The sequence below is a fragment of the Semicossyphus pulcher genome, unplaced genomic scaffold, assembly GCF_022749685.1.
Source record: "Semicossyphus pulcher isolate SPU_LCO1_2020_fin unplaced genomic scaffold, fSemPul1.0.p SCAF_20, whole genome shotgun sequence".
Classification (NCBI taxonomy): Eukaryota; Metazoa; Chordata; class Actinopteri; order Labriformes; family Labridae; genus Semicossyphus; species Semicossyphus pulcher.
The window spans coordinates 14,221,628-14,245,217 of NW_027211694.1; the positions used below are offsets into that span (position 1 = coordinate 14,221,628).

At 43.9% G+C, this 23,590-nt stretch overlaps 1 protein-coding gene across 3 annotated transcripts in view; it reads right to left on the reverse strand.

Moving 5' to 3' along the window:
* Positions 1-23,590, reverse strand: part of dock4b (dedicator of cytokinesis 4b) — a 141,068-nt gene that overhangs the window by 101,459 nt on the left and 16,019 nt on the right. For all 3 annotated transcript variants that reach the window (XM_069670841.1, XM_069670843.1, XM_069670842.1), the window contains exon 2: positions 1,354-1,437. In XM_069670841.1, the coding sequence (XP_069526942.1) occupies positions 1,354-1,437 (84 nt within the window). The remainder of the gene's footprint in view (positions 1-1,353; positions 1,438-23,590) is intronic.

A 23,590-nucleotide genomic window follows, 5' to 3' on the forward strand; every position in this document is an offset into this window, starting at 1 on the left:
TGTCTCTGTGCTGGTACACTGTCTTTGTCTTTGTCTGTGAAAACCTTATGCATGTCTTCTTGTGTTTGCCGAAGTATTGTTTTGGTTTTTGGATTGCCCGGCTCCTTGTGTTTTTGCCTGTTTTTGTTGGATCTCCAACTCATGAAACTCATGACAATAAAAAAACAAACATGACCAAAACAACTGAACAATTGATGAACATTTGCAGAAAAAAGTAGTTACGTCTGTGTGTGGATAAATAACATCCACTTTTCAATCATTTCAATATGTCAGGTTGTGTCTTTAAACCATAGACTGTGTGGGCTGTTGAATAAGACAAAGCAGGTCTGGAGGCACTGTTTTACATCATTCTGTATCAGTTTAATGTATTCACTGCTGTTAGGGACTTAACAAATTTTTAAGTGCAATTGAAGCTCCAAGTCAAAAAAACAATTACTGAGGTGGCTCCTTTACAGACAGGAGCCTTGCGCAGTAAAGACACTTTCACACAGTAAGCTCCTGCGTTTCGTTTTGAAGTGTCAGAAGTATCAACATGAGGCAGACCCATTAGTCTGTCTCCTCTGCTGTCAGCAGCCCGTCTCTCGGCCCCCTCACTGCTGGCAGGATTTTGATTTTGCTCCTCCCTTCAGGACCAAGCTTTCCGCTGGCAGCGCTATAGTCTACTTCCTCTGGGCCTTTAACCGCAATATCACATCGCTTTGGCTGGCTGTCTGCACCACTCTCTCGGTGTGAGTGTGCGCTTCTGCCTCCCAACAGGAAGTGAGACAGAGTGTGTCAAGAGCTCCGGAAGCGGGACGTCTGTATGTGTTTGTGCATTATTTGTCTCAAGGTGTGCATGAAAGTGGCTTTTTCTAGATTTAGAAAAAGGACTACAGAAGAAGGAAAAATAATACAGAGTGAAAAAAGGAGACAATAAAACAAGGGGAGGAGTGGACGGCAAAGGCAAGAGTGTAAGAGAAAACAAGTAGAGGAGAAAAACAGACTCAGCGTGGGCAGAGAGGCGGGAAAAGCAGCCAGTCTGTGGTGCAGGAAACAGTAGCAAACATGAATTTCCACAGGCATTCATCACAGGCATGATGCTGCTCTTTTTGCACCACCATATCCTTCAAGCAGACGTATGAGAATCACATGCCTCTACCAATTATATGTGATACATTTACCGAGGGAAATCCACAAGTGCATCAGCTTAATTTGCATAAGAATTGAAAAGGGGATGCGTTCCGGATATTTCGAAAGCATGTTTTCACTTCACTACTCAAGCAAAAGAACTTGCTTCTCTTTCATTTCTAATAATCCTCACACAGAAAGCAACAACTTTTATGTAATATAGGAACTTTATAGTTTGTACTGTACCTTCACATTTCTCCAGGATCTGCACCGTGTCTCCGATTTCCAGCGGGAGGCCATGCTGGACAGTCCCTCGGAAACTGGCCAGCACTGTTAAAAGAGGCACAAAACACCCACATGAGTTTTATTTCGTTTAATGTTTGAGCTTTGATATGTAGAGTTAGAAAAAGGTAGCCAGAGTGATACAAAAGAAAAGAGAGAGGAGGTGCAATCAATAATCTGTGTAGGTGAAATAAAACTCAGTATTTCTGCACCAACTGAAAATAGTAACCCACCAAACAAACTTACATAAATATATTCTGTGTAATACAGAATATATGAAGCTATATAAACATGGGGGGAATCTGCAAGGAATGCAACAGCACAAATTCAATCCTGAGCACTCAGGGGTCATAAATCATTCTGCGTGAAGAAGCAAAAGAAGGAGGTTTGAATCACACTAGTTTACTTTTTACTGTTGTAATTTGCTCCCTGCTGAGAGACTAACCAGCACACAGGTGTGGAAATAACATCTCTACCACGTTCTGCAGACCTGAAACAGCCCCTCACTGTGTATATGATTGATGTTTTGATAGTGGACACAGAAGAGCAAAGGGATTGTGTTATCCTTCAGGGTCAGATACAGAATTGTTTTCTAAATCAAATCAGAATAGATGGAGAGCAGATGTAGGGATGGACTTAAAGGGGCACGCCGCAGATGTTACACATGAAAATCAGCTTAAGCGTCATGAGGAATACTACACAGGCACAGAGGAGAAGGGGGATGGATCTTTTTAAAGTCTGTTGATGTCAGGGTTATCTCATATTGGGCCAAGAAAAAAGGCCTGTGCAATAAAATATGGGTGTGAGTTTAAAGCAGATTTCCTATTGCCACAGCAGACATGCTGGATAAGCTAAGGGGAACTAAAAGAAAGAGATGTTCTGATACCATCTTTTCCCCGGTATCGATTCTAATACATAGAATTAAATATTAGCCAATAGTGAATACCCTTCTGATACCAGTCTTATATACAACATACATATTATGATACATTTTTAACAGCTAAACTAAAGCTAAGCAGGTAAAAACAGGCTGTGCTAATGTTAGCAGCTCGAGTCGTGACAGCCAAGAGAAACACTGATTTTTACTTTGCTTCCTTTTGTATTTTTTACCTGTTTAATTATCTAAACATTTAATTAAAGGGGGGTGGGGTGGGATTATGCTAATTTCAGGCTCACACTGAGAAACCTATGGAGTAGTTTAGCATAATTTACAGTTTAAAAAAAACTCATCATTTTTCTCACACTTGTACTCTGTGCAGGTCCTCATACAGCCTCTGCCTGAAATGACTCAGTCAGCTCTGTCAAAACTTTGTGATGTCACAAAGTGCGGCGTGTTAAAAAAAACTGTCTGAAACTTCTGACATGAGAAGCCTGGGGATTACTCCTACATACTTTTACCTACAGATTTGAAACTTCACCTACGTTTCGTCTGGACATCTAACATTGTAACATTGTATATATGTCTTAAAATGTGTAACAGCATAATACCCCCTCTTTAACAAAGAACGTTCACCCTTAAAATCCGTGATCGGCATTTACTGTACGTCTTGCGCAAATTTTGCTAGCTTTGATGAACGTTGCACTCTCCGCTAGCACTGTACTGTTGTTGTTTGCTATGTCACATGATAATTTACCTGAAATCAATTCTTATTTTCCACTCTGAAACAGTAGTTGCTAGTAGCAGATATAATATACAGCATATTATAGCGGTGTAGGCTTCTGTTTTGGAGAAGGATGAACAATCTGATTTTGGGGGTGCTAATACATTATGGTATTGGAACACCAACGTGTTCCTTTATACCTAATACTGCATTCAATAGTGTATTGGAGGCTGTTTGGATACGTGTATCGGTATCAGAACAGCTCTACTAACAGAGTTGCATTGTGGGAAGTGACCGATACATTTTTTAAATATAAAATGTATGTTTCTTTAAGATTGCATCCAGGGTTTGTCCCATATTAGGGACTAAAAGACAGCATATCATTTTATAATCTGTTTTTTATATCCCCTAAAGTCTTTCTTGGACACCGTTTCAAGATAACGGTATAAACATATTGTGTTAAGATTTTAGTTTGCACATGTTTTTAACATAAAGACTGAATATAAAGGAGGTTAAGCAAGGACGGAGGGACAGAGAGATGCTGACGGTCCATTAGCAGTGAACACTACTCTAGCTGTGAGAGTGTAATAGCCATCAGCACAGAGTGTCAGTTGACAGCTCTTCAAACAGCTCTCTAATACAGAGCTGTGTCCTGCTGACTCGCTCACTGCAGCCCGACACACACACACACACACACACACACACACACACACACACATATGCAAGTAAATTGACCCACACACTTGAACCTGCAGGTACACACAGAACTGTCAACCACTGCACACCAATGCTCACGCAAACACAGACACGCAAGCGCTGACAGACCCGTCCACACTCTCAAATTCACACAGGCAGCCTATTCACACAGCGATGTATGCAGACACACACAGACATGCATTCACACATGCAGAGGAAAGAGACCGCCTCGCTGGGATTGGGAGAAGAAATGTCTAACAAGGCGTCCCTGCCTTGCACATCTAACGTGTTTGGAGGGAATTTCATTAGGGCTCGTCCAGTGTACCTGAACGCACCATCCCGAAAGCACTGAGAGAATCTGTCCCGCTGGAGAGGGATTATATTTAATCCAACCCAATTTAAAGACACAGAGCTGCACCCAGAGAGCTAGAGTTCAAACGATGTGGGCACACACAGCAGGGTATGTTTAATAGCAATGTGTGTGTCCCTGGATGGACACTCTTTTATCCCTCAGTAATCCAAAAAGTCACAAAGATCTGTTAAAGTTCTCAGTGGCTTTGTTTTGTTTTATTTCTTTAATCCGTGAGTTTCTAAGCATTCATTTTGAAAAGCAAAAGATTGAGGGGAAAAATGTGGCAGATAATCAGACTTTAAACTTTTGTAGCCACATTTTCTTCCCAATTTTGTGTTATTTTCTACAGCAGAAGCATTTTCCGGACACTTTCCATCGCAAGAGAAGCTCATTTACTGCAGGAAAAAGGAAACACAGCAACTTTTGGATGCGCTGGATGTTGACGATTGACGTAAAATTGCTGCAGATTTTATGAAAATTGGCAAAATGTAAACGCAGTGAACTCTTGGGAGAGACTAAACTGCACTCAAAAAGAAATATCAGCAGCAAATCGGAGGTCGACTGCCTGAGGTGCTTTTATTTTGAAGGGTTTTTTTGTGGCTCACAACCTAAAAGAGGACTGAATTACCCATCACCCACTATTTTATGTTGACATTGAGATCAAGTCTGCTGATGAAATCAAACAGCAGCTTCGCACTCTGTTCTGTCTGTGTGTGTGTGTGTGTGTGTGTGTGTGTGTGTTTCCTTCTGCTATTTTGCGCTGAAGCTTCGCCAGCTCCTTGTTATCCCTGGAGCAGCAGCAACACTATCTGTACAAGGGATTTGTCACAAGTGCACATCTGACTTTGTAATTCATTCAAAGACCAACCGCTGTCGCACACACACGCGCGCACGCGAGCGCAGATTCACCCGAAACTTGCCTACTTTTTTTGTAATTCATTCAAAGCCCAACCGCTCGCACACACGGCGGCAATCACTGCGAACACAAAGTGCGCCCGATGCATGAATTATCCAAGTGACTTTCCCAGCTGCAGTTCACTAAATTATTCAGTCCAAGACGCTTTTTTTTCCCTCCTCCGCTTTAAAATAAAAGCTTCCCGCCTGTCGATCCACAAGCCAGCTGCTGTCTGTCCGTCTGCTTCAAACTGTCTGTCATTTGCTGCCTCTGTCTGTCAACTGTCTCGGACTGGAAAGGTGCTTTACGCTCTGGGGAACTGATTTGTTATGTCTTCCCGTTTCCTGGAGTTGCAAGATGTGTCTTATTATGCCACATAAAACGAGAAAAGTGAGCACAAATGGGGAGAAAGTTGACTTAGTTAGAAGCTGTTTGACAATACAGCTGTTACAGGGTAAAAGAACAAGCATGGCAGCGGGGAAAATCCTATAAATGGACCAATGCACACACGAACACAGCCCTGTCTAAGTGGATGCCACTGGTGCATGAATATCCGATCGCATAAATTGAATAAAAGCAGACCTGCTGATGCTCAGATATGACATAAACGCACACTCATTGCCCGTCTATTGAACCTGTCAGACCCAGTTTTTCACATGGACTGCAATGACAGCGGCCAAAAAAGGCAAACAAACGCTAATCCATTTTGACACAGCAAAACAGACACGGTCTGATTCTATGTGACACCAGCCAACTGGGTCATAGCGAGGACGTGGCTATTCTTGACCAAACTGTCGCCCCCCCAAAACCAGACATTACACAAAGACGGCAGACTGGAAAAAGCTGAGCACAGGAGGATAAACAAACAGAAACACGGCAAAGAAGAGGCTCAGACTGGGAAAAACTGATTTTCTTGAGACAAAGTAAGAAAATCAAGGGAATCGAGGCTGAGGAATGCATCAACAGAGGAACAGAGAGCGAATATAGAAGCTAAAAATAAAGTCCAGGAGGTTCTCCTGGTGGAGAGCTGGTGGTTTAACACTGATGCAGTGTGTCAGAGTGTTTTCACAGGGTTAACATGGGAGTACTCGTCTTCATCGCACTTGGGAGCGCAACTCTCGGATTCTTAACACATGTGAAGGTCATAAAGAGAGAGTCGTGAGAGAACATGATGAACTTAAGTGGTGAGAAGGTCAAAGACCATCATGCAGCATGTTAAAAAAGGTTATTTATGACATTCAGTCAACATCAGATGCACAGATATTTTGGGGGTCTTTGTGATCAACATGGTTTCAGGTAACCAAACTCCAACCCTGAACTTGACCAAAGAACCTGCCTGCGACAGATCCATATTATATCCATTCTGACCCACTCTTGGGTCTCCTTTCTTTCCCGTTAGATCCCAGTCCAGTGTGTCAATATGTCTACTACCTGAGTGGATCAAAGTGGGACTCTAGAACACGTGATTCATCTCACTCATCACTGGATGAAGAATGTGGTTTGAGAGTCCATGAAGAAGATCGTGAACTATGACCTACAGGGAAAATACTGTCATTATGCTGATGACACAGTGCTGTTCTCTCGTTATGTGGGTCTTTTTGGGTCAATGGCGTATTGTTTACTTTGCCAGCACATTGATAAATATATTGCACGAGTGAGGAGTGGACAGCGATATATTGCCCTATCTATATTTTGTCCCACCCCTAATTGCCATACATTTTAGTGCCATCATGTCGCCCTTAGGGTGAACTCTTTGGTGATCTGTTAACTTTTCCTCTGTCGCCATTATCAGGCCAAAAGTTCACTTTGTTCTATGGCCAAAAAGCCTACCTGTCCAACTAACAACGATCCCATCAGCCTCAGCTGTACTATGCTAGCATGCTAACAGGCAAAAAAGGATGGCGAGCATTGGTAGCATTATATGGAGCCTGGTTCTGCTCAAGGTTTCTGCCTTAACAACATTTGGCAAGTGCTGCTAATGGTGGATTCATGTTGGGTCTCTCTCTAAACAAAATAAAAAAGTGTACACTGTAAACCTGCTCTTTCTGTAGTCTCAAGTGTCTTGAGATAACTTTGGTTATAATTTGGCGCTATATAAATTGATTGATTGATTGATTGATTGATTGATTGATTGATTGATTGACTGCATTAATATCATCATTTTAGCACTGTTTTCTTGGGCACATTAGCATGATGACATTGGTGTTTAGCTCGCAGAGTCAGTAGCTTTGCTGTAGTGTCACTTTTACTCTATTGACAAAAAACTGTGGTTTATTCTGTGCTATATTTTGGTTTCACATTTGGACTGTTGGTCGAACAAAAACACCTAAAAATGTCACCTTGTGTTTTTCAGAGCTTTGGCATTTTAATATTTTGGAACTGTTCAGCATAAATGAGTGTTTGACCATGAATTATTAAAATTAATTGATAACTTCATCTCGTATGCAGCCCTACCTCACATATCCATTCAAACAAAGCTGCCCTGAAGGCAGATAATCTCCTGATTAACAGACAGCGACTGTGTCCACATGGGATCTTGGAGATCAGAGGTTGCATTTTGATCTCTTTAACGTGCTCTCTCCTCACCTTAATCCACCAGGACTTCCTGCGCGTTCGCAAAAGTGCATTCTGCCGAGTCTGTCGACTTCCCTGGAAAGCCTGGCACGGATTAAGCGTGCATGTGTTTTAAAACTGCCACTTGGAGTCAAGGGCTGTCAAACCACGTTACGTTCGGTTTGCTCGTTGCTCTGTCTAAGCCCTTTAGAAGAACAAACGCAGCCACGGGGCTGAAGAAGAACGCCGGCGCTGCTCCTTCAAAAAAAAAAACAGCGACGACTGACGGCGGCAGGTATAGCAGTGATCAAAGCTTAATATTATGCTGCTGCAAGACTCAATTTTACACAGATTTCACTATTAAAGTGAAATAAAAACATTAAAGTAGCATGCAGTGATTTCTGCCTCGTGTCCCACAGCTTTTTCTGTGCACCAAACCACACAGCAAATCCAACTCAAAGAGCTCGTTAATGTGCTTTTTAACCTCATTAGCCTGACCCTTTCTTCTCTCTGAGTGATCTGACAGGGATTCACGTGCATTATCCACTTCTGCGTGTTAATTAAGCAGCATTTATATCATTAATATGCTAATTTGGCAAACGCAGCAACTGGTGGTGCTCTGCTGGCCTCCGCTGCTGCCAAATGTAAGGATCATGAATATTTAATTTGTGTGTGGGATTGTAAGTGTGAGCTTAAAGAGAGAGGTTAATGAGTTGATTCTAACGGGAGGGAAGAGAGTGATATGAAATGAGGAAGCAGTGCTTGTTTTAATTCTGTTTCCTACACAAGATAAAGACTTTTTAAAGCATCTACGGTAACAGACGAGAACTGAGAGCAGCAATAAAACTCGTTACTTCCTCATGCTGCATATTCTGCACGTCCACAATCCAAGAGCATACCGCTGTCCTACGCCAAACCAAAAGAGCGCTTTATTCCAGCAATGTGACCAAAACTAGCTCAGATATGTTTGTCTGAGCCAAGTGCATGCACACTGTGTTCATAACCGCAGGCTTTAAGCAATAAGCTCTCAATGCGGTGAGGTAAAAGGGGCTAAAATGCCTCCACGTCATGTCCAAATATTGCACAAAGTCCCATGGATGCAAGGCCAGGAGGCGCATGACCCGACTCGGGGAGCACGTCCTTTAGGAAAACCCAAAACCACAAGGACATTTTCATAAGCACAATTGCTCACACGTCAAGAGCTACCTGACAGCTTTTAAGCAAGCTGGAGGCAGATAACATAAGCACTCACGTGCATCTGCAAAAAAGTGATTCCTCAGGTTAAGCTCGGAACGCCGGGAAGTGGCATCATGCATTTTAAAGCAGACGAATCAACAGGGGTCTGCAAGGAGGAGAGAGCAGGCAGATGTCGGAAAGTAGCAGAGCTGCGGAGGCCCTGAATGGGACTCTACACACACGTGTGTGCAGGCACAGAGGTCTGATAGGCGAGCGCAGACAAAAGCCGGGGCCGGGCGGAATCACCCAGGAGGAACGGCTTTCATTTCGCCCGTCTCCATCGCCAGGTTCCTTTCGCTGCCTTTGTGCGCGCCGAGATAGCGACCTAACCGGCATCTCAAAAACGCCTCTCTAGCAACAATAACCCTTTCGCTTGAAATCACGCTGCCGGAGCTGATTCTTTCAAGGCAGAGAGTCGTGCGAGGAATGTTATTACTTTTCTTTTCTCGTGGCTAAATATCGTTTCAGCGCCGACTCAGTGCGAGATCTTATACTTACAGTATCTGATGCCTGAAAAGACTCGAAAATAATGCCACTTAATAACAAGAGATTTGGCTTCCGCAGACTCCTGCTGCTTTCCCCTTTCACAACTGGCCATCCACACACAGATAACATCTTTTTCTTTAACAATGACTACCTGCTATGTTAATAAAGAGCAGAAAAAAACAGAGGGCATTAAAGGCATCATTTAGTCTGCGATGCCGGGCTGAGCAGGGGAAATCATAAATGACTCAGATTAAATAGAAATATAGGTCAGTGCACTAAAACCTCACCTCATTCCCAGGCATTAATCTGACTGTGTGTGTGTGTGTGTGTGTGTGTGTGTGTACTTGTGAAGCTAGCTAAGTGAATGCATTAGATAGCCCACTGATGCTGCAGTCGAGATGAGACGATTATTATAATCCCTTTGAGAGGTTTTATCTCACCTGCATGAATCTGGTATTTACTCCCCTTTTTGTGGTATTAATCAATCGCTTATGACATCACTATTACTGTTCATGTCATTGTGATGTCTACACAAACGAGCACTAAATTAGTGGTTCTCATGTTTATCCCAATCCTTCGCTCTAATTCCATGTCACTTTGGTTCATCCCTGTTACGCCTTAGGAAAGCTAGTCACATCCTCTGAGCTAAGTGATAACATAAGGGACACTTCCTGTGCCCGGGTTGAACTGCGTTCCTGCCAGTGACAAAGCAGCCCAGATTTCACTGGGAAGCGATCCGACGCCAGTTCTTTTCCCCGGAGGACGCCTGTTGAGGTGCCAACGGAATTAGACTCCAGCGTTACGTCTGCAAGTAAACAAGCCAGAGAGCACCAAAAAATGCAAAGTCTGACAGATATGTCTTGGTGTGATCCAGGCCATCCACGTGATGTAAAAGAAAGCGTGATTCATCAGACCGGGACACCTTCTTCCATTGCTCCATGGTCCAGTTCTGATGCTCACATGCACATTGTAGGTGCTTTCAGCGTTGGACAGGGGTCAGCATGGGCACCCTGACTGGTCTGCGGCAACAAACTGTGATGCTCTGTGTGTTCTGACACCTTTCTATCAGAACCAGCATTAACTCTTTCAGCAATTTAAGCTACAGTAGCTCTTCTGTTGGAACGGACCACACAGGCCAGCCTTTGCGCACCACATGCATCAATGTCGATGTCGCCGGTTCTCTGGTTTTCCTTCTTCGGACCACTTGTGGACCACTGCAGACCGGGAACACCCCACGAGAGATGCAGTTTTAGAGGATCTCTGACGCAGTCGTCTTACCATCACTATTTGGCCCTTGTCAAAGTCGCTCACATCCTTACGTTTGCCCATTTTTCCTGCTTCCAACAACTTCAAAGACAAAATGTTCACTTGCTGCCTGACATATCCTACCCACTGACAGGTGCCTTTGTAACGAGATAATCAATGTTATTCACTCAACGTGTCAGTGATCATAATGTTACAGCTGATCGGTCCATCTCCTGAGTTACATACTTTGCAATCTCGGATCCCATCGGCTATAACGACGATGATATAGCCTCTACACAACAACGGTGAACATGCCGGGCATGAAGCCAGTGGGTTTTATTGTGATTGACTTTTATCAACGCGTCTTATAGCCGAAATTTCAACAGCTTTGTCAGGTCTGTCCACAAGAGGAGGAGAAGACTACTTTTAAAATGCTCGTTTGTTGAAAGGAGGTCGGATCGATATGCTGCCTTCGAGGAAGGCAGGGAATTTATCTCAAGTTGAATTTTAGACCTAGAACAGATGAACTTGCTGCAGATGTCTGTTTACAGAGATTAATAAGAAGCTAAATCACCGTCAGGTAGCCGCTGATGGGAGCCGGGATGTCATAACGGCGGAACTGCATCCGCCGCAGCCTGCTGATTCGTGATTGGTCAATTTTACTCGGACTACAAGCGCACTACAAATGGAAACCAGAACACTTTCCAGCCCTAAAATCCCTAAAAGCAAACTCTGATGCAAGCAGAGTGAATGAATAAAAACATGTAACTTAGCAGGCCTGAAAAACCAAAACAAAGGGCTTAAAGATGCTAAAAGCTGCTGTAGATCTGAGGGGAACAGCAGTCAGGTGATAACTCTCTATTAGTTTCAAAATACTTAAAAGCTTTAATGACTAATACCAGTTAAGTTGCAACATCTGTGCCAGTAAGGATTACACAACAACTAACACAAGTACATTTTAAAGGTAAAACTGCAATGTCAGAAAATACCAGTAATCCCTCATTACACAGGAAACTGTGGCATGTACGTAAGGTCAAAGTCGAACCAAGAAGTTGATCTTTAAACAGTGACGGTTGTTTATGAAGGTCAACTTGGTTTGAGTTTTTTGTCAAACCACTCGACACCACATCTTCTCTGTCTATGTCATACTCGTAACACTCCAGATGCTAACAGCAGCGTGAGCGAGCACGCTGAAAGCACACCAACACATCCTCCCACCCGGCTCAAAGGAAGCAAAGAGAGGAGGAAGAAAGGCTGCAATAAACAGCAGGAGAGGGAAGGGAAACGACTGGTGTGAGTGCGGCTGATGATAAAGCAAAAGAAAGATTTCGCGAGACAAAGACAGATTGTGTTAGAGAGGGACGGAGGAGAATCGGGTGGGGGGGGGACAGAGATGGATAAGTGGCGAGTGGGCTGCATCTCCCACTGACAGATGGAGAGGAAAGATGAAGAGAGAAAACATCTGCTTTTTCTTCCTTTCGGTGCGACGGTTAAAAGTGGGAGTGCCGAACGAAACCTACGACATCAATCTGCCTCTTTCACTCTGCCTCAGTTCCTCTTCTCGCTCCTCGAACCCTGCACTGCTCTCTTTCAGGGAACAGGAGGTGTGACTGACCTCTATCTGCACTTCAAGCTACCCGGAATCAAATTATGACAATTTATGCACTTGTGCTGCAGCAGCACATGCAGATGTAAACACACACACACACACACACCGAAAAGCTGACAGCGAACACGTGAGTCTGTAGCCTGAATAGAACACGTGCGTACCTGAGCGTGTGAGTGACCTTTGGGAGTGCAAACAAACACACACACCTAGATAGATTCCTGATGTACTTTGCAGGTTGTGCGTTTAGCAGCTGTCTGACATCACGTCTTGCTGGTATGACATCATAACTACACCCCTCACCCACCACTTCGCTCCAGGCTACATCGGTCGGGTCCACATCGACTCGGGGGGATGATGAAGCTCTGATGAAAAAGTGATGAAACAAAAAACAGCCTCTGTGGTTTTTTCAGCTCGCAGCTTCGGTTCGGGCAAAAATCAAACACTTAAGGTGTGGCATTTATAAAAACAAGGGAAGAAAAGCGGGAAACGCCGCCCTAAGGTGGAGCGAAATCAATCGGATTTCAGTAGCAGAGCAGGTTAAACCGCTGAAATTGCCCGCTTTAATTTTTTATTTGTGTTATGTGCTGTCGAGAGTGTAAAAACGGGAGAGACGGGGCAGCCTGCAGCCACAGCCTGGAGCTAAGATGTACAGACGCAGGTGGGGTTTGTGCTGACTGGGGAGTAAAAGGAGAGAGAGAGAGACAACCAGGTGGAGAAGGAGTTTAGGAAAGTGAGGGACAGTGATTCAAAGATAGGCGCAGGAGAGATAAGTAGCTGTCGGATCTCGTGTTCGGTCGTGTTTGCCCCCCCCGTGCTGTATGTCTTGAGGGAACGAGAGAGAGATACCTGGAGAGAGGTGTGGGAACGAAACGCACGCAGCAGTCAAATCAATCATAGAGAGGAAAGAGAGGACGAGACGGCGGCTTTAATTTTATAGAAAGTGCGAAACTTGGTGTTCAAGATTTACGGGTGAAAAATGTCCTGCTTTTGTACAATTTAAAGACAAATCTGTGGGAAACTCTAAGGGTGCTTTCACACCTGAAGTCCGTTTGTTTGATCCGAATCAAAGACCGAATTGTTACCATGCTGCATTTTGCCTCCAGTTTGGTTTGTGTTCACACGCCAGCTTTCACCAGCAGACCAAAGGAGACTCCTTTGGAAACTCCTCCTGGTCACAATTTCCAAACTTTGATGTTTTGTTGTCGGCGTATTTTTGTTTTACTTTTAACCGACATTGTTCCACAGTTGGATCAATTCCATTGTGCTTTAGAATTTCACTCAACAGTTTTGATACCAAGCATTTGTAAGATTGTTTGGTCAGCCCATATGTCTATTAGAGCCCTACCCGAGGGCCCATCTTGCTGCCTGTCAACATCCGTTAACAACCCACAATGCGACCCACAGGTTTTTGGTTCACTTCCTAAATTAGATCCTACTTTGAGTCTGATTATGTTCTCAACTGAATCGAACAGGACAGCGGTTCATTTGGAACTTTCATTTGGATGGTTGGTGGCTCCCTCCGTCAACATGTCGAAGTGTCCTTGGGCCAGACACTGGACCCCAAATTGCTCCTGGTGGCATAGCCAAAGGCGTGTGAATGTGATGACTGATTGACAGTTGGCCACTTTAGGTAGCAGCCTCTTCTATCAGTCTGTGAATGTGTGTTTGAATGGGTGAATGTGACATGTAGTGTAAAAGCGCTTTGAGTGGTGCCAAAGACTGTTCTCGTCTGTCTAAACGAACCGTACTTTTGGACCCGGACCAAAAGCTGTCCCTGGTTCCCTAAAGTTCCCTGAAATATGTACTTTAAGGCTACAAATGTGACCCGACTGACCCGACACACCCTCATCCCAACCGCCAAGGGAAATAGTTTTTTTATTGGTCTGATACTGAAACTATAACCCCGACATAAAAACTGATGTTTTACATCTTAATAAAGTCATACACGAAGATTTTGAAGAACAGTGACAAAGCTGTCCCTGGTTCCCTAAAGTTCCCTTAAATATGTACTTTAAGGCTACAAATGTGACCCGACTGACCCGACACACCCTCATCCCACCCGCCAAGGGAAATAGTTTTTTTATTGGTCTGATACTGAAACTATAACCCCGACATAAAAACTGATGTTTTACATCTTAATAAAGTCATACTCGAAGATTTTGAAGAACAGTGACAAAGCTGTCCCTGGTTCCCTAAAGTTCCCTTAAATATGTGTTTGAGGGCTACAAATTTGACCCCATTGAGACCCGACTTACCCTCATTCCAACCACCAAGGTTTTTTGGTTTTTTTTTTTCAACAGCCAAATCTAGAAGCAGGATTAGCAATTAAAGTTGCTAAGCTATGACCCGACAATAGCTGTTCCTTGAAGGGTTAAGGCGCAAGGTCAATTGCTGTTGTTGCAGAACATCTCCACCTGTCTGGTTGATAATGCACACACTGTAATCACACACTTTCACACATACTCTCGTACAGATGCTCTCTCAGGTCTGTAATTTCAATGTGTGAAAAGCTAATTACGGCAGCTTTAAGTGCACAATTTGAATGCATCTCTGCCTCAATTTCCTGCAGGTAATACGCAATGAAATCGGAATTATTTCACACTTCTTTTCATCATCAAAACAAGACGTGTTCCTCGGCTTGAAAGCTCCTTACTCTGATGGCTGCTTCAGGTACAGAATGTACAAAAATCTGCTAAAAGCATTAGTTACTGAATAAAAGGCCTGGGCTTGCGTACAGCTCTGGCAGAGAGTGACATTAAAGCAGGAGAACAGATCAGAAAATAGCAAAGCTCCCACTTGTTAGATAACAGAAAAGAACAGTTATGTATGAGAGGGGAACTGAGACGGAGACATTGTCAGGGAAACAGCAGGTTTCTCAGAGCCAAGGCCTGGTTTGTATGATCGCAAAAACACACAGATGGATGACAAAGTTTGGAGAAAACTTGAGCCATTTATTGGAACAACTGAACAATTGCAGACGTTACCATACAAAGGGGTCATTGACTGGTTCTATCAGGATGGAAGTAAATGGCTTTGAAGGTTTCCAGATCTCAACTGAACACTACCACCATCCAAGACAGCGCTCACCATCAATAAAACTTATCCAAGATGTTCTCATGATTATGTAACATTTCCTCCTTTAAAGGCCAGTGGACCTTTTTTTTTTACCATTTCTTAAAATGTATTCCATCTATTTGGCCCGGAAACATGCTAATAGATGCTTTTTTTTTTTGAGTGTCAGTATTAAATTTGCTCTTGAAGATTTTCATGTGTAAGTCACTATCTATCGCAGAATGAGGTCACACAATGGTGATTGATAGGGATGCACGACATTATCGGCACGTTATCGGTATCGGCTGATATTGCCTTAAAAAACATGCCGATATCCGCCGATATAATTAACCGATAAAATAATGGGCTGCTGCATACTTGATTAAATGCCAGAACTTGGCGCAATGTCCCCGGCACGAAGAAGACCTGCGCAGCGCAGCGTGATGACCTCACGTTGTAAAATATCGGCATATCCGATATCGGTAAAAAAGCAAATATCGTCCATCCCTATTTGAGCCTATGGCCCACAGATGAAAGCCTTTGCATTTGCAGTATTACAGAATGGGTGTCTAGTGCGACTTTCGTGGAAAAAACCCAAGTGGCGCCCAGTTAGTGACGAGTTTTCCATCAGCCAGCAGTGGTTGGTCTGCCAGAGAGGGTAGGCGGAGTTAAGCGGCTGCTTTTCCGGTCTCTGCAAGTGTTGCGAGTAAACAGTAATCTACTATGGCTGAACAAACAAAGAAAAGTTTTATGACTACAGATATAACTTAGTGAAAAATAAGTGAAAATCCAAAGAAAAAGAAACAATTTCGACGCTCAGATGAAGGCAAACAGTCTAAAAAGGAAAGCGACCGTCAGCGAGGAAAAGAGAGAGTTTCAACCGGAGCCAACCGTGGACGTCACACATGCAACACTGTCTGGATATCTGGGATGTGTGCTCCCGCAATTACAGTTTATCGCCATAGGTGCCGCCAAAGAGAACAAAACTGAGATCTTGGAGATTACATCTTTAAGGTCTATGATTGAGTTGCTGTTGTTCTTATTGTCTAATGGTTATCAGGAAGTTTAATGCACAGGAAATAAAGAGCAGACATCACCTAGTTGGATAGAATTTCTGCTTTCCTATGGCTTTTCTTGTGTGTATTTTAGGACGATAATATCTGCACGTCATCTGTATCGGCTGACTAAAGCCCAAATTGGAAAAGAAATGTGCAAATATTGTTATCAGTAAGGGCAGGAATTAAAGGGTAACTTGCGATTGGTGGCCCACGATAACGATACAGCAATTCTGCGATAATTGATATTTTGCAAGACAATCATATAATGATACATCACAATATCAGATCATCAGTGTATTGCACGAGTCAGGACAACAATATATCGCCGTATGTTGCGATATTTTGTCCCAACCCGAGTTATCACCATCGGCAACTGTCTAGTAGAAAAATATCTGCTTATGAAGTACTGGCAAAAATTCCACTATTATGCACCCCGACTGTCCTCATTCTTCAAAGTTCATTCAAAGCGTCTTTTTCATACATATCTTGACTCCAAGCTTGGTTGAGTGCAGGAGAAACTCTTCGTGCTTTCTTCATTGACCTTGAACCTTGAAGTGTTCTTTTTTTTCCAGCCTGAGGACGAGGCACGAGGCTCAGTGTGTGAGGGATGCTTCTCATTTGCTCACTCAGTGTGTGTTACTGTGTTAATGTGCTGCTATCATACCATTTGATTCTGTCCTATTATGCTGGACAGCTGGTGCTTATCACCTCATTAAAGCATATTTCCCCTACCACACAATGATGAAAAGCATGTTGTTCTGCATGCAGTATCTCAGCATGCGCACATGCATGAATTTGCATTGTAGGTCTGCAGAGGCACATGACACACACACACATGCATGATGTAAGCCACCCAGAATCTCTGAATCGCCACTGAGCTATGACAAGCATATGGAGTCTTTCTTCTTAGTTAAACCCGCTGGATTGTCGCACGACAGAAGCAGGGGAAGAAGTTGCGCATTTTATTACACACAGATGCTGTTTTGAGAAGTGATTGGTTGTTAAGGCAACATGCCGCCGCAACATCACTCTGAATTGTAGGGCGCGAGAAGCCCACAGAGAACGAGTGAACTTCCCGTAACTCCACAGCACACACAAACACGTCCTCTGAGCTAAATTTAAAACTATTGTTCAGCATTCTTCGCTGCAGATTGCATCCATGTCTCCAGATAAACACAAACATGTGCGTTAAGGGTAATTTTATCAAGCATGCGTAGTAATAAAAGGCCAGTGACGCTTTCTAATCCTCAAGGAGATGTTGCCGAGGGCAGCGAGGAAATGAAAATGAGGCATTTAACACGTTAATTTCCGTGAAAAACCACAACCTGGTGCCTTCCAATAAACACACTCATACGAAGTATCTATGTGGCATGTGAGTGCGCCCACAATATGTATTTATATCTGTGTTAAAGTGTACTTCAGGTTTCTAAACAGGTCTAAAGAAGCTGCCTCGGCTTAAGCGCTTTCCACAACACACACACACGCAGAAGGAAATGATGAGGAGAAAGGTTAGCCTGAGAGTGGTCTTCCATTAGTGAAGAGGAGGCTGAGCGTATCAGCAAGTCACAGAGAAATGACCCCGTGTTGCTAACGCTAAATGCTAAGCCTTCTAGAAGATGCTGGAATAAAGTGCAAAGAAAAAGAGAGATGACAATGTTGATGAGAGGGCTGAAGCTAATTATACAGTGTAGCTGAAGACAATTGGAGGAGTTATATAACTTGTTTCCATGTCTACACAACAACGCCAACCAACTAAAGTCGAAGTCTTATTTCAACTAGATTCACAGGGAGAGTAAAAGAAGCATTTAAAAGAGAATAAAGTCGTCCTTATTCGATATATTCGCTTCAAATTCTGGCCTAGTAACTCGTCATTCTGCTCAGATTAAACAAAGAGCTCAGTGACATGAGGAGACAGAGCGACTGTATAAGAAAAGAGAGAGAGCACTGAAGCATCAGTGAGTGATTCGAGTCACTGGGGAGTGTATGAAAAGCAAAAGAGTGAATGAAAAGACCACAGTGTGTGTCGTCTGTGCCGAGCTCAACGAGCGCTAGCTGCAGGTCTGGATGTTAGATGTGCGATCAGGTTCCCCGAAACATGGAAGACATGCGCTGTCACACAAACAGGACATGTGCGTGCGTGAATACTGAAAGTACACACACGCACACAAGCACACTGACAGACGGTGATAGCCTCAGAGCACAGCCAGGGCAACTGAAGACTCTTCACAGGAAGTGGCAGCGCGGAGCACCTCGGAAACACACACACGCTCGTGCACACATAGCGGTTCCACTCAAGGACACACAGATGGCAGGTGCTACACAAATACAAGCTACTGGAGCATGGCTTATAAGACAGCCAGCTAGCTACCAAGTTACCGCTTCACTGCTTTGAATATATCCCTTAACATGCAGGGGAAAAACCTAACAACTGTGCGGCATCATGTTAAGCAAATGTGCGTGTGCAAGGGTGAGATGTTTGGCCAAACCAGCCTTAAATGGCAGCCATTTGTCATTCTTTATCAATTTATACAAAAAAAGGTTCAAACACAGGCTAAACATTTAAACAAGGAATAAAGGAAACGAGGAAGGATGGAACGAAACAAGGAATAAAGGAAACAAGGAAGGATGGAACGAAATAAGGAATAAAGGAAACAAGGAAGGATGAAAGAAAACAAGGATGGAAGGAATCAAGGAATAATGGAAGGAAGAAAGAAAGGAAACAAGTAATAAAGGAAACAAGGAAGGACGGAACAAAACAAGGATGGAAGGAAACAAGGAATAAAGGAAACAGGGACAAAAGGAAACAAGGGAGGATGAAAGAAAACAAGGATGGAAGGAATCAAGGAATAATGGAAGGAAGAAAGAAAGGAAACAAGTAATAAAGGAAACAAGGAAGGACGGAACAAAACAAGGATGGAAGGAAACAAGGAATAAAGGAAACAGGGACTAAAGGAAACAAGGATGGAAGGAAACAAGGAATAAAGGAAACGGACTGAAGAAAACAGGGACTGATGGAAACAAGGATGGAAGGAAACAAGGATGGAAGGAAAAAGGAAACAAGGAATAAAGGAAACAAGGAAGTATGGAAGGAAACAAGGACTTAAAGTAAAGAAAGAAGGACGGAACAAAACAAGGATGGAAGGAAACAAGGACTGATGAAAACAAGAAGACAAAAGAACACAAGGAATAAAGGAAACAAGAAAGGATGGAAGGAAACAAGGGATAAAAGAAACAAGGAAGGATGGATAGAAACAAGGATGGAAGGAAACTTAAATTTATATTTAAATATCTGACTCTTGTCTATACTACAAATGATCTCACTTGTTTGAGTTATAGGCAACTATGAGGCAAATTAGGGAAGTCTGACTGTCCTGACAATCATAAGCTAATTAATGACATACTGACCCCGACAGGTTTCGGACCCTGAATTAGGGTTTTATTGTGAAAAGTAAAAGTAATGCTGTACAGGTCCGTAGTTCACAGCCTGGTTACCCGTACAGTTTAGGGCCTCGAAACAAAGAGCCATTCAACAGTGGCATTTCCTAGTACAGGGTGTACCAATGGGTATCAGGCCATTCTAAGCAACGGCTAAAGTTTGTAAGCTCTGCCACAAGTCCTTCTGAGCCCAGGGAAGCAGAAAGAGCAGGAGAAGGCCATTAAACATGGAGACCACAATGGAAGTGTGCGAACAATGACATGATACTGACAGCGGTGAGGGGCAAGAAATATGACGAGTAAAGGAATGTGTCTGCTCGCCCCCAAGCCTCAGAATAAAAATAAAATGTTTTCATGTGATGTGCATTCCGCTTTTCCATGAGCCACAAGATACGGAGAATGTGTGTCTGAGTGTGTGTGTTCGTGTCTATATTGGCACTGGTCCTCATTCTTTCCTATGAAGGGAGGCTCACATGCTGAAAACTGAAAAACGAGGGTTGGATTCCGTGGCTTGTTCGCATGCCAGTCCTTTTAGACATCTGCTATAACTTAGACGGATCAATAATGGATATCACACGCGCACAAAATATGGGCAAGTACAAGAAAAGTTTCTTTGTGTTTCTCCCTGTGTATCACTTTCTCGGCCCATACGGTAGCGGCAGATGGCTGGTCACCAATGAGGCTGGTCCTGCTCAAGGTTTCTGCCTGTTAAAAGTAAGTTTTTCTTTAAAGGGCCATTTCGCCAATTTCCAACCTCAGCCCTATCATGCTATTATGTGGAGCTAATGCCATTAGGGTAGGAAGAAAATGCAATTTCGCTTTGTGTCTTTGCTATCCGCTTCTCCAATGGGACGACATAAAACCTCCACCAGACTACATAAAGTTTGCTAAACTACACATCCTACATATCTCGTTCAAAATTGTCAGGTTTGAAATGTAGACTGCAGACCCAAAGACGGTATATTCTCGTCGTATTTCGGATTTTGTACCGCTCTGAGCCATTGCCTGCAGCGACAATGGTAGTATTTCACTCCAGCGTCTTTCGTGGCCTGTTCCTTTCGGAGGGAGGGGTGCAATGCACGCTGGGTGTTGTAGGAATGTAGAAGGGGCAAAACCACAAGCTGTTTGTACAACTTTCTCCACAGCTATGGCACCAATTTCAAATATTATTGCTTCTATTGATTACAGAGAACACCAGCTTTGACTGACAGTGGGTGAATTGCTCCTTGGTTGCTTCCTAATGGTGGATTAATGTTGTGTCTCTCTATGTCTAGACCTTCATGGGATAGCTTTTGTTGTGATTTGGTGCCTTCTACATAAAAATTGGTTGATTGGAACCCCAAAAGTAGCTGTCACACAACAAATTATTCTTCTCTCATGGAGAAAAATGGCGTATAAACACTATGAGGGAAATGGTTTGTGTCTCAGTGTCTAATGGCTTTCTGGAGGAAATGGGTTTCCTTCCTTCTTCGTGCTTCAGACACCTCACCCGGTGCTCGCTGTCAGGAAATGTAGGCCTCAAGAAAAAAAAATCTAAGCGGCGTGTAGTTCCCCAGATTTGCTTTCATGTTCATCCGGAGTCGACATAAGCGAGAGCTAAATTTCTAATGTAAACAAGGGCGGGTGGCTGCTTGCAAAAACAACCATCTTTAGAATGAAGCGCTCTGTTCTGCTCTGCACTGTGCTGTACTGTGTGTCCCAATGTATGGCCTATGTGTGTGTGTGTGTGTGTGTGTGTGCACATGGTCAAACATTCCTGCCTGGCTGAGGGGGTTCAGCTGTCGTTGGGGGCTATTTTCCCGAGCGCTACATGCCATTGGTGGATCAAGGAGGATTATTCCTGAGGTCGGACGACGTTGGGCTCGGAGAAAATAACAAGAAAAAGAAGGAGAACCACGATGGTTTGGAGCGCTTTCTTCCAGGAATCAAACTTCATAGCTGCGTTCGTCAAAGCGAACCACGTAGGAAATGACACCGCCAAGAGCTACACACAGGGAGAGAGAGAGAGTAGCCACTCGAGCCATCTCCGCCGCATAAAAATAATTAACCGATACTCAACTGTCACATAAGAAAGCCCCGAGTGACTGCTTTGAATTTCGCTTGAGCTTGAGGAGCTGCTTCACACGATGCCTTAATCTTAGCCCATTACTGCGAAGGCATCAGTGCGAACAAAGTGGCTGCTCTCAAATTTGTTTTATAACTCCTCTGGTCCGGCCGGGGACCCCGAATGGATGAGATTCCCAATTCCCCTGCATATCCTCCAGATTAAATTGGGAGGAGAGGGAGCTGCGGTCAGGCTAATTCAGACACAGCAGCAGACAAACTGATGGCAGCGCTCGGATCATTTGCCTGCGCTCGTGTCCACACAGACAAAATCAATGGAGTGGAGTAAGAAGTTGGAGGGGGCGACAAAAAAAAAAACGCCCCAGTTTCCTGATTTAGGTCAGCGTCAGAGTGCACCCTGATGCTGTAATTAAATAAAACTAGTTAAAAAGTCTGCAGAAGCTCGGAACTAGAAGGAGGGGGAGGGACGAGGCTAGAGTGATTAATTTCATCTTTGTTTTTCTCCTCCCACAGTTGCGAGGGAACACCATCATACAAAGTAGAGAGGTAGCCTCATTTGTGTGCCCGTTCAACGCCTGGCGCTCCCCGGGGGGAAGAAAGTATAAAGATTCTAATGAGCTGCGGAGAGAAGCTCCTGAAACACAAACGGGCAGATAGAGACACACTGGGACGGTGCTCTGCCAGCCTTGGCAGCTCCACTCGGAGGAGGAACTCCACGAGGAGCATCAATTGACAGCCCATCAACCATCACGCTCCGTGTCTGTCTGATTCTCTCCGCCTCGCTTTATCTCCTCCTCCATCTCACCCATATACGTCTCTCTCTTTTCTGTCCCTCTTCATGTTCTCCTTCCTCCCTTTTTGTGTGGTACTGTGTGAAGCCTGGCAGATCATGCTTGGAACAGTAACATACTACATACAGTAGAGGGAATACACCGGTGTATCAGTAAACCATCACATAAAGCCAAGCAAGCAGCGACCTTCAGGACTAGGGATGGGTATTGTCAGGATTTTATCGATACTGGTATCAATACCGATACTGCTTATCAACACCGATATCGATGCTGATACTGCTCATCGATACGGATGCTGCTTATTGATACTGATATCGATGCCGATACTGCTTAGCGATACCGATATCGATGCCGATACTGCTTAGCGATACCGATATCGATGCCAATACTGCTTATCGACACCGACGAAAACAGCGGCATAACAAGGTCCATATTTAATAGTAGTTTGGCTAATCCCATCTGCAGCATTGCCATCGGAGTCACCGGGACTCGGAGGCTGCACTAAGGAAGTCCTAGCAGTAACGCTAGCAACGGCGTTAGCATTAGCAACGAGACCACAACAATGCAACATCATTGTCTGACGCCGGTGGCTTCGTCACCACTTTTGGACGGATGCCAGCTACGTTAGAATTAAACCTTTTGGTACCGACTTATCACGTACCGGTACCAAAAAATTACCGGTTCTTGATACCCATCCTTATCCAGGACTGCATAAAGTGCCCAAAAGTGCAGTCAAACAAGGCCTTAAAACAGCAGTCTCCAAACCAGTGGGTGCCATAACAACTCAACTGACATTGAAAAAGAAAAGGAAAGTGAGATTACAGTGATTTTCACTACAATCATGAAACAGAGCATTTTTCTTATACAGATACAAATCCTAAGCCCAAACAGGCTCAGTCACAGCCAACCATTGTCCAACCTGTCTGTATTCTTATAGGTGACAGTGATGGTAAGGTTACTGGTGCATTATGACAGTCTGTGCAAAGAGGATTATGGCTGCAGTCCAGACAAGGGGTCCGGGGGGAGCTTATGGGTGACGCATCACAGCTGATGATGCCTGGAAACGTTCCCTTACAAATCAATGGCCTGCATCCCGGCGCCTGTTCAATCACTACCATTACCACACTAG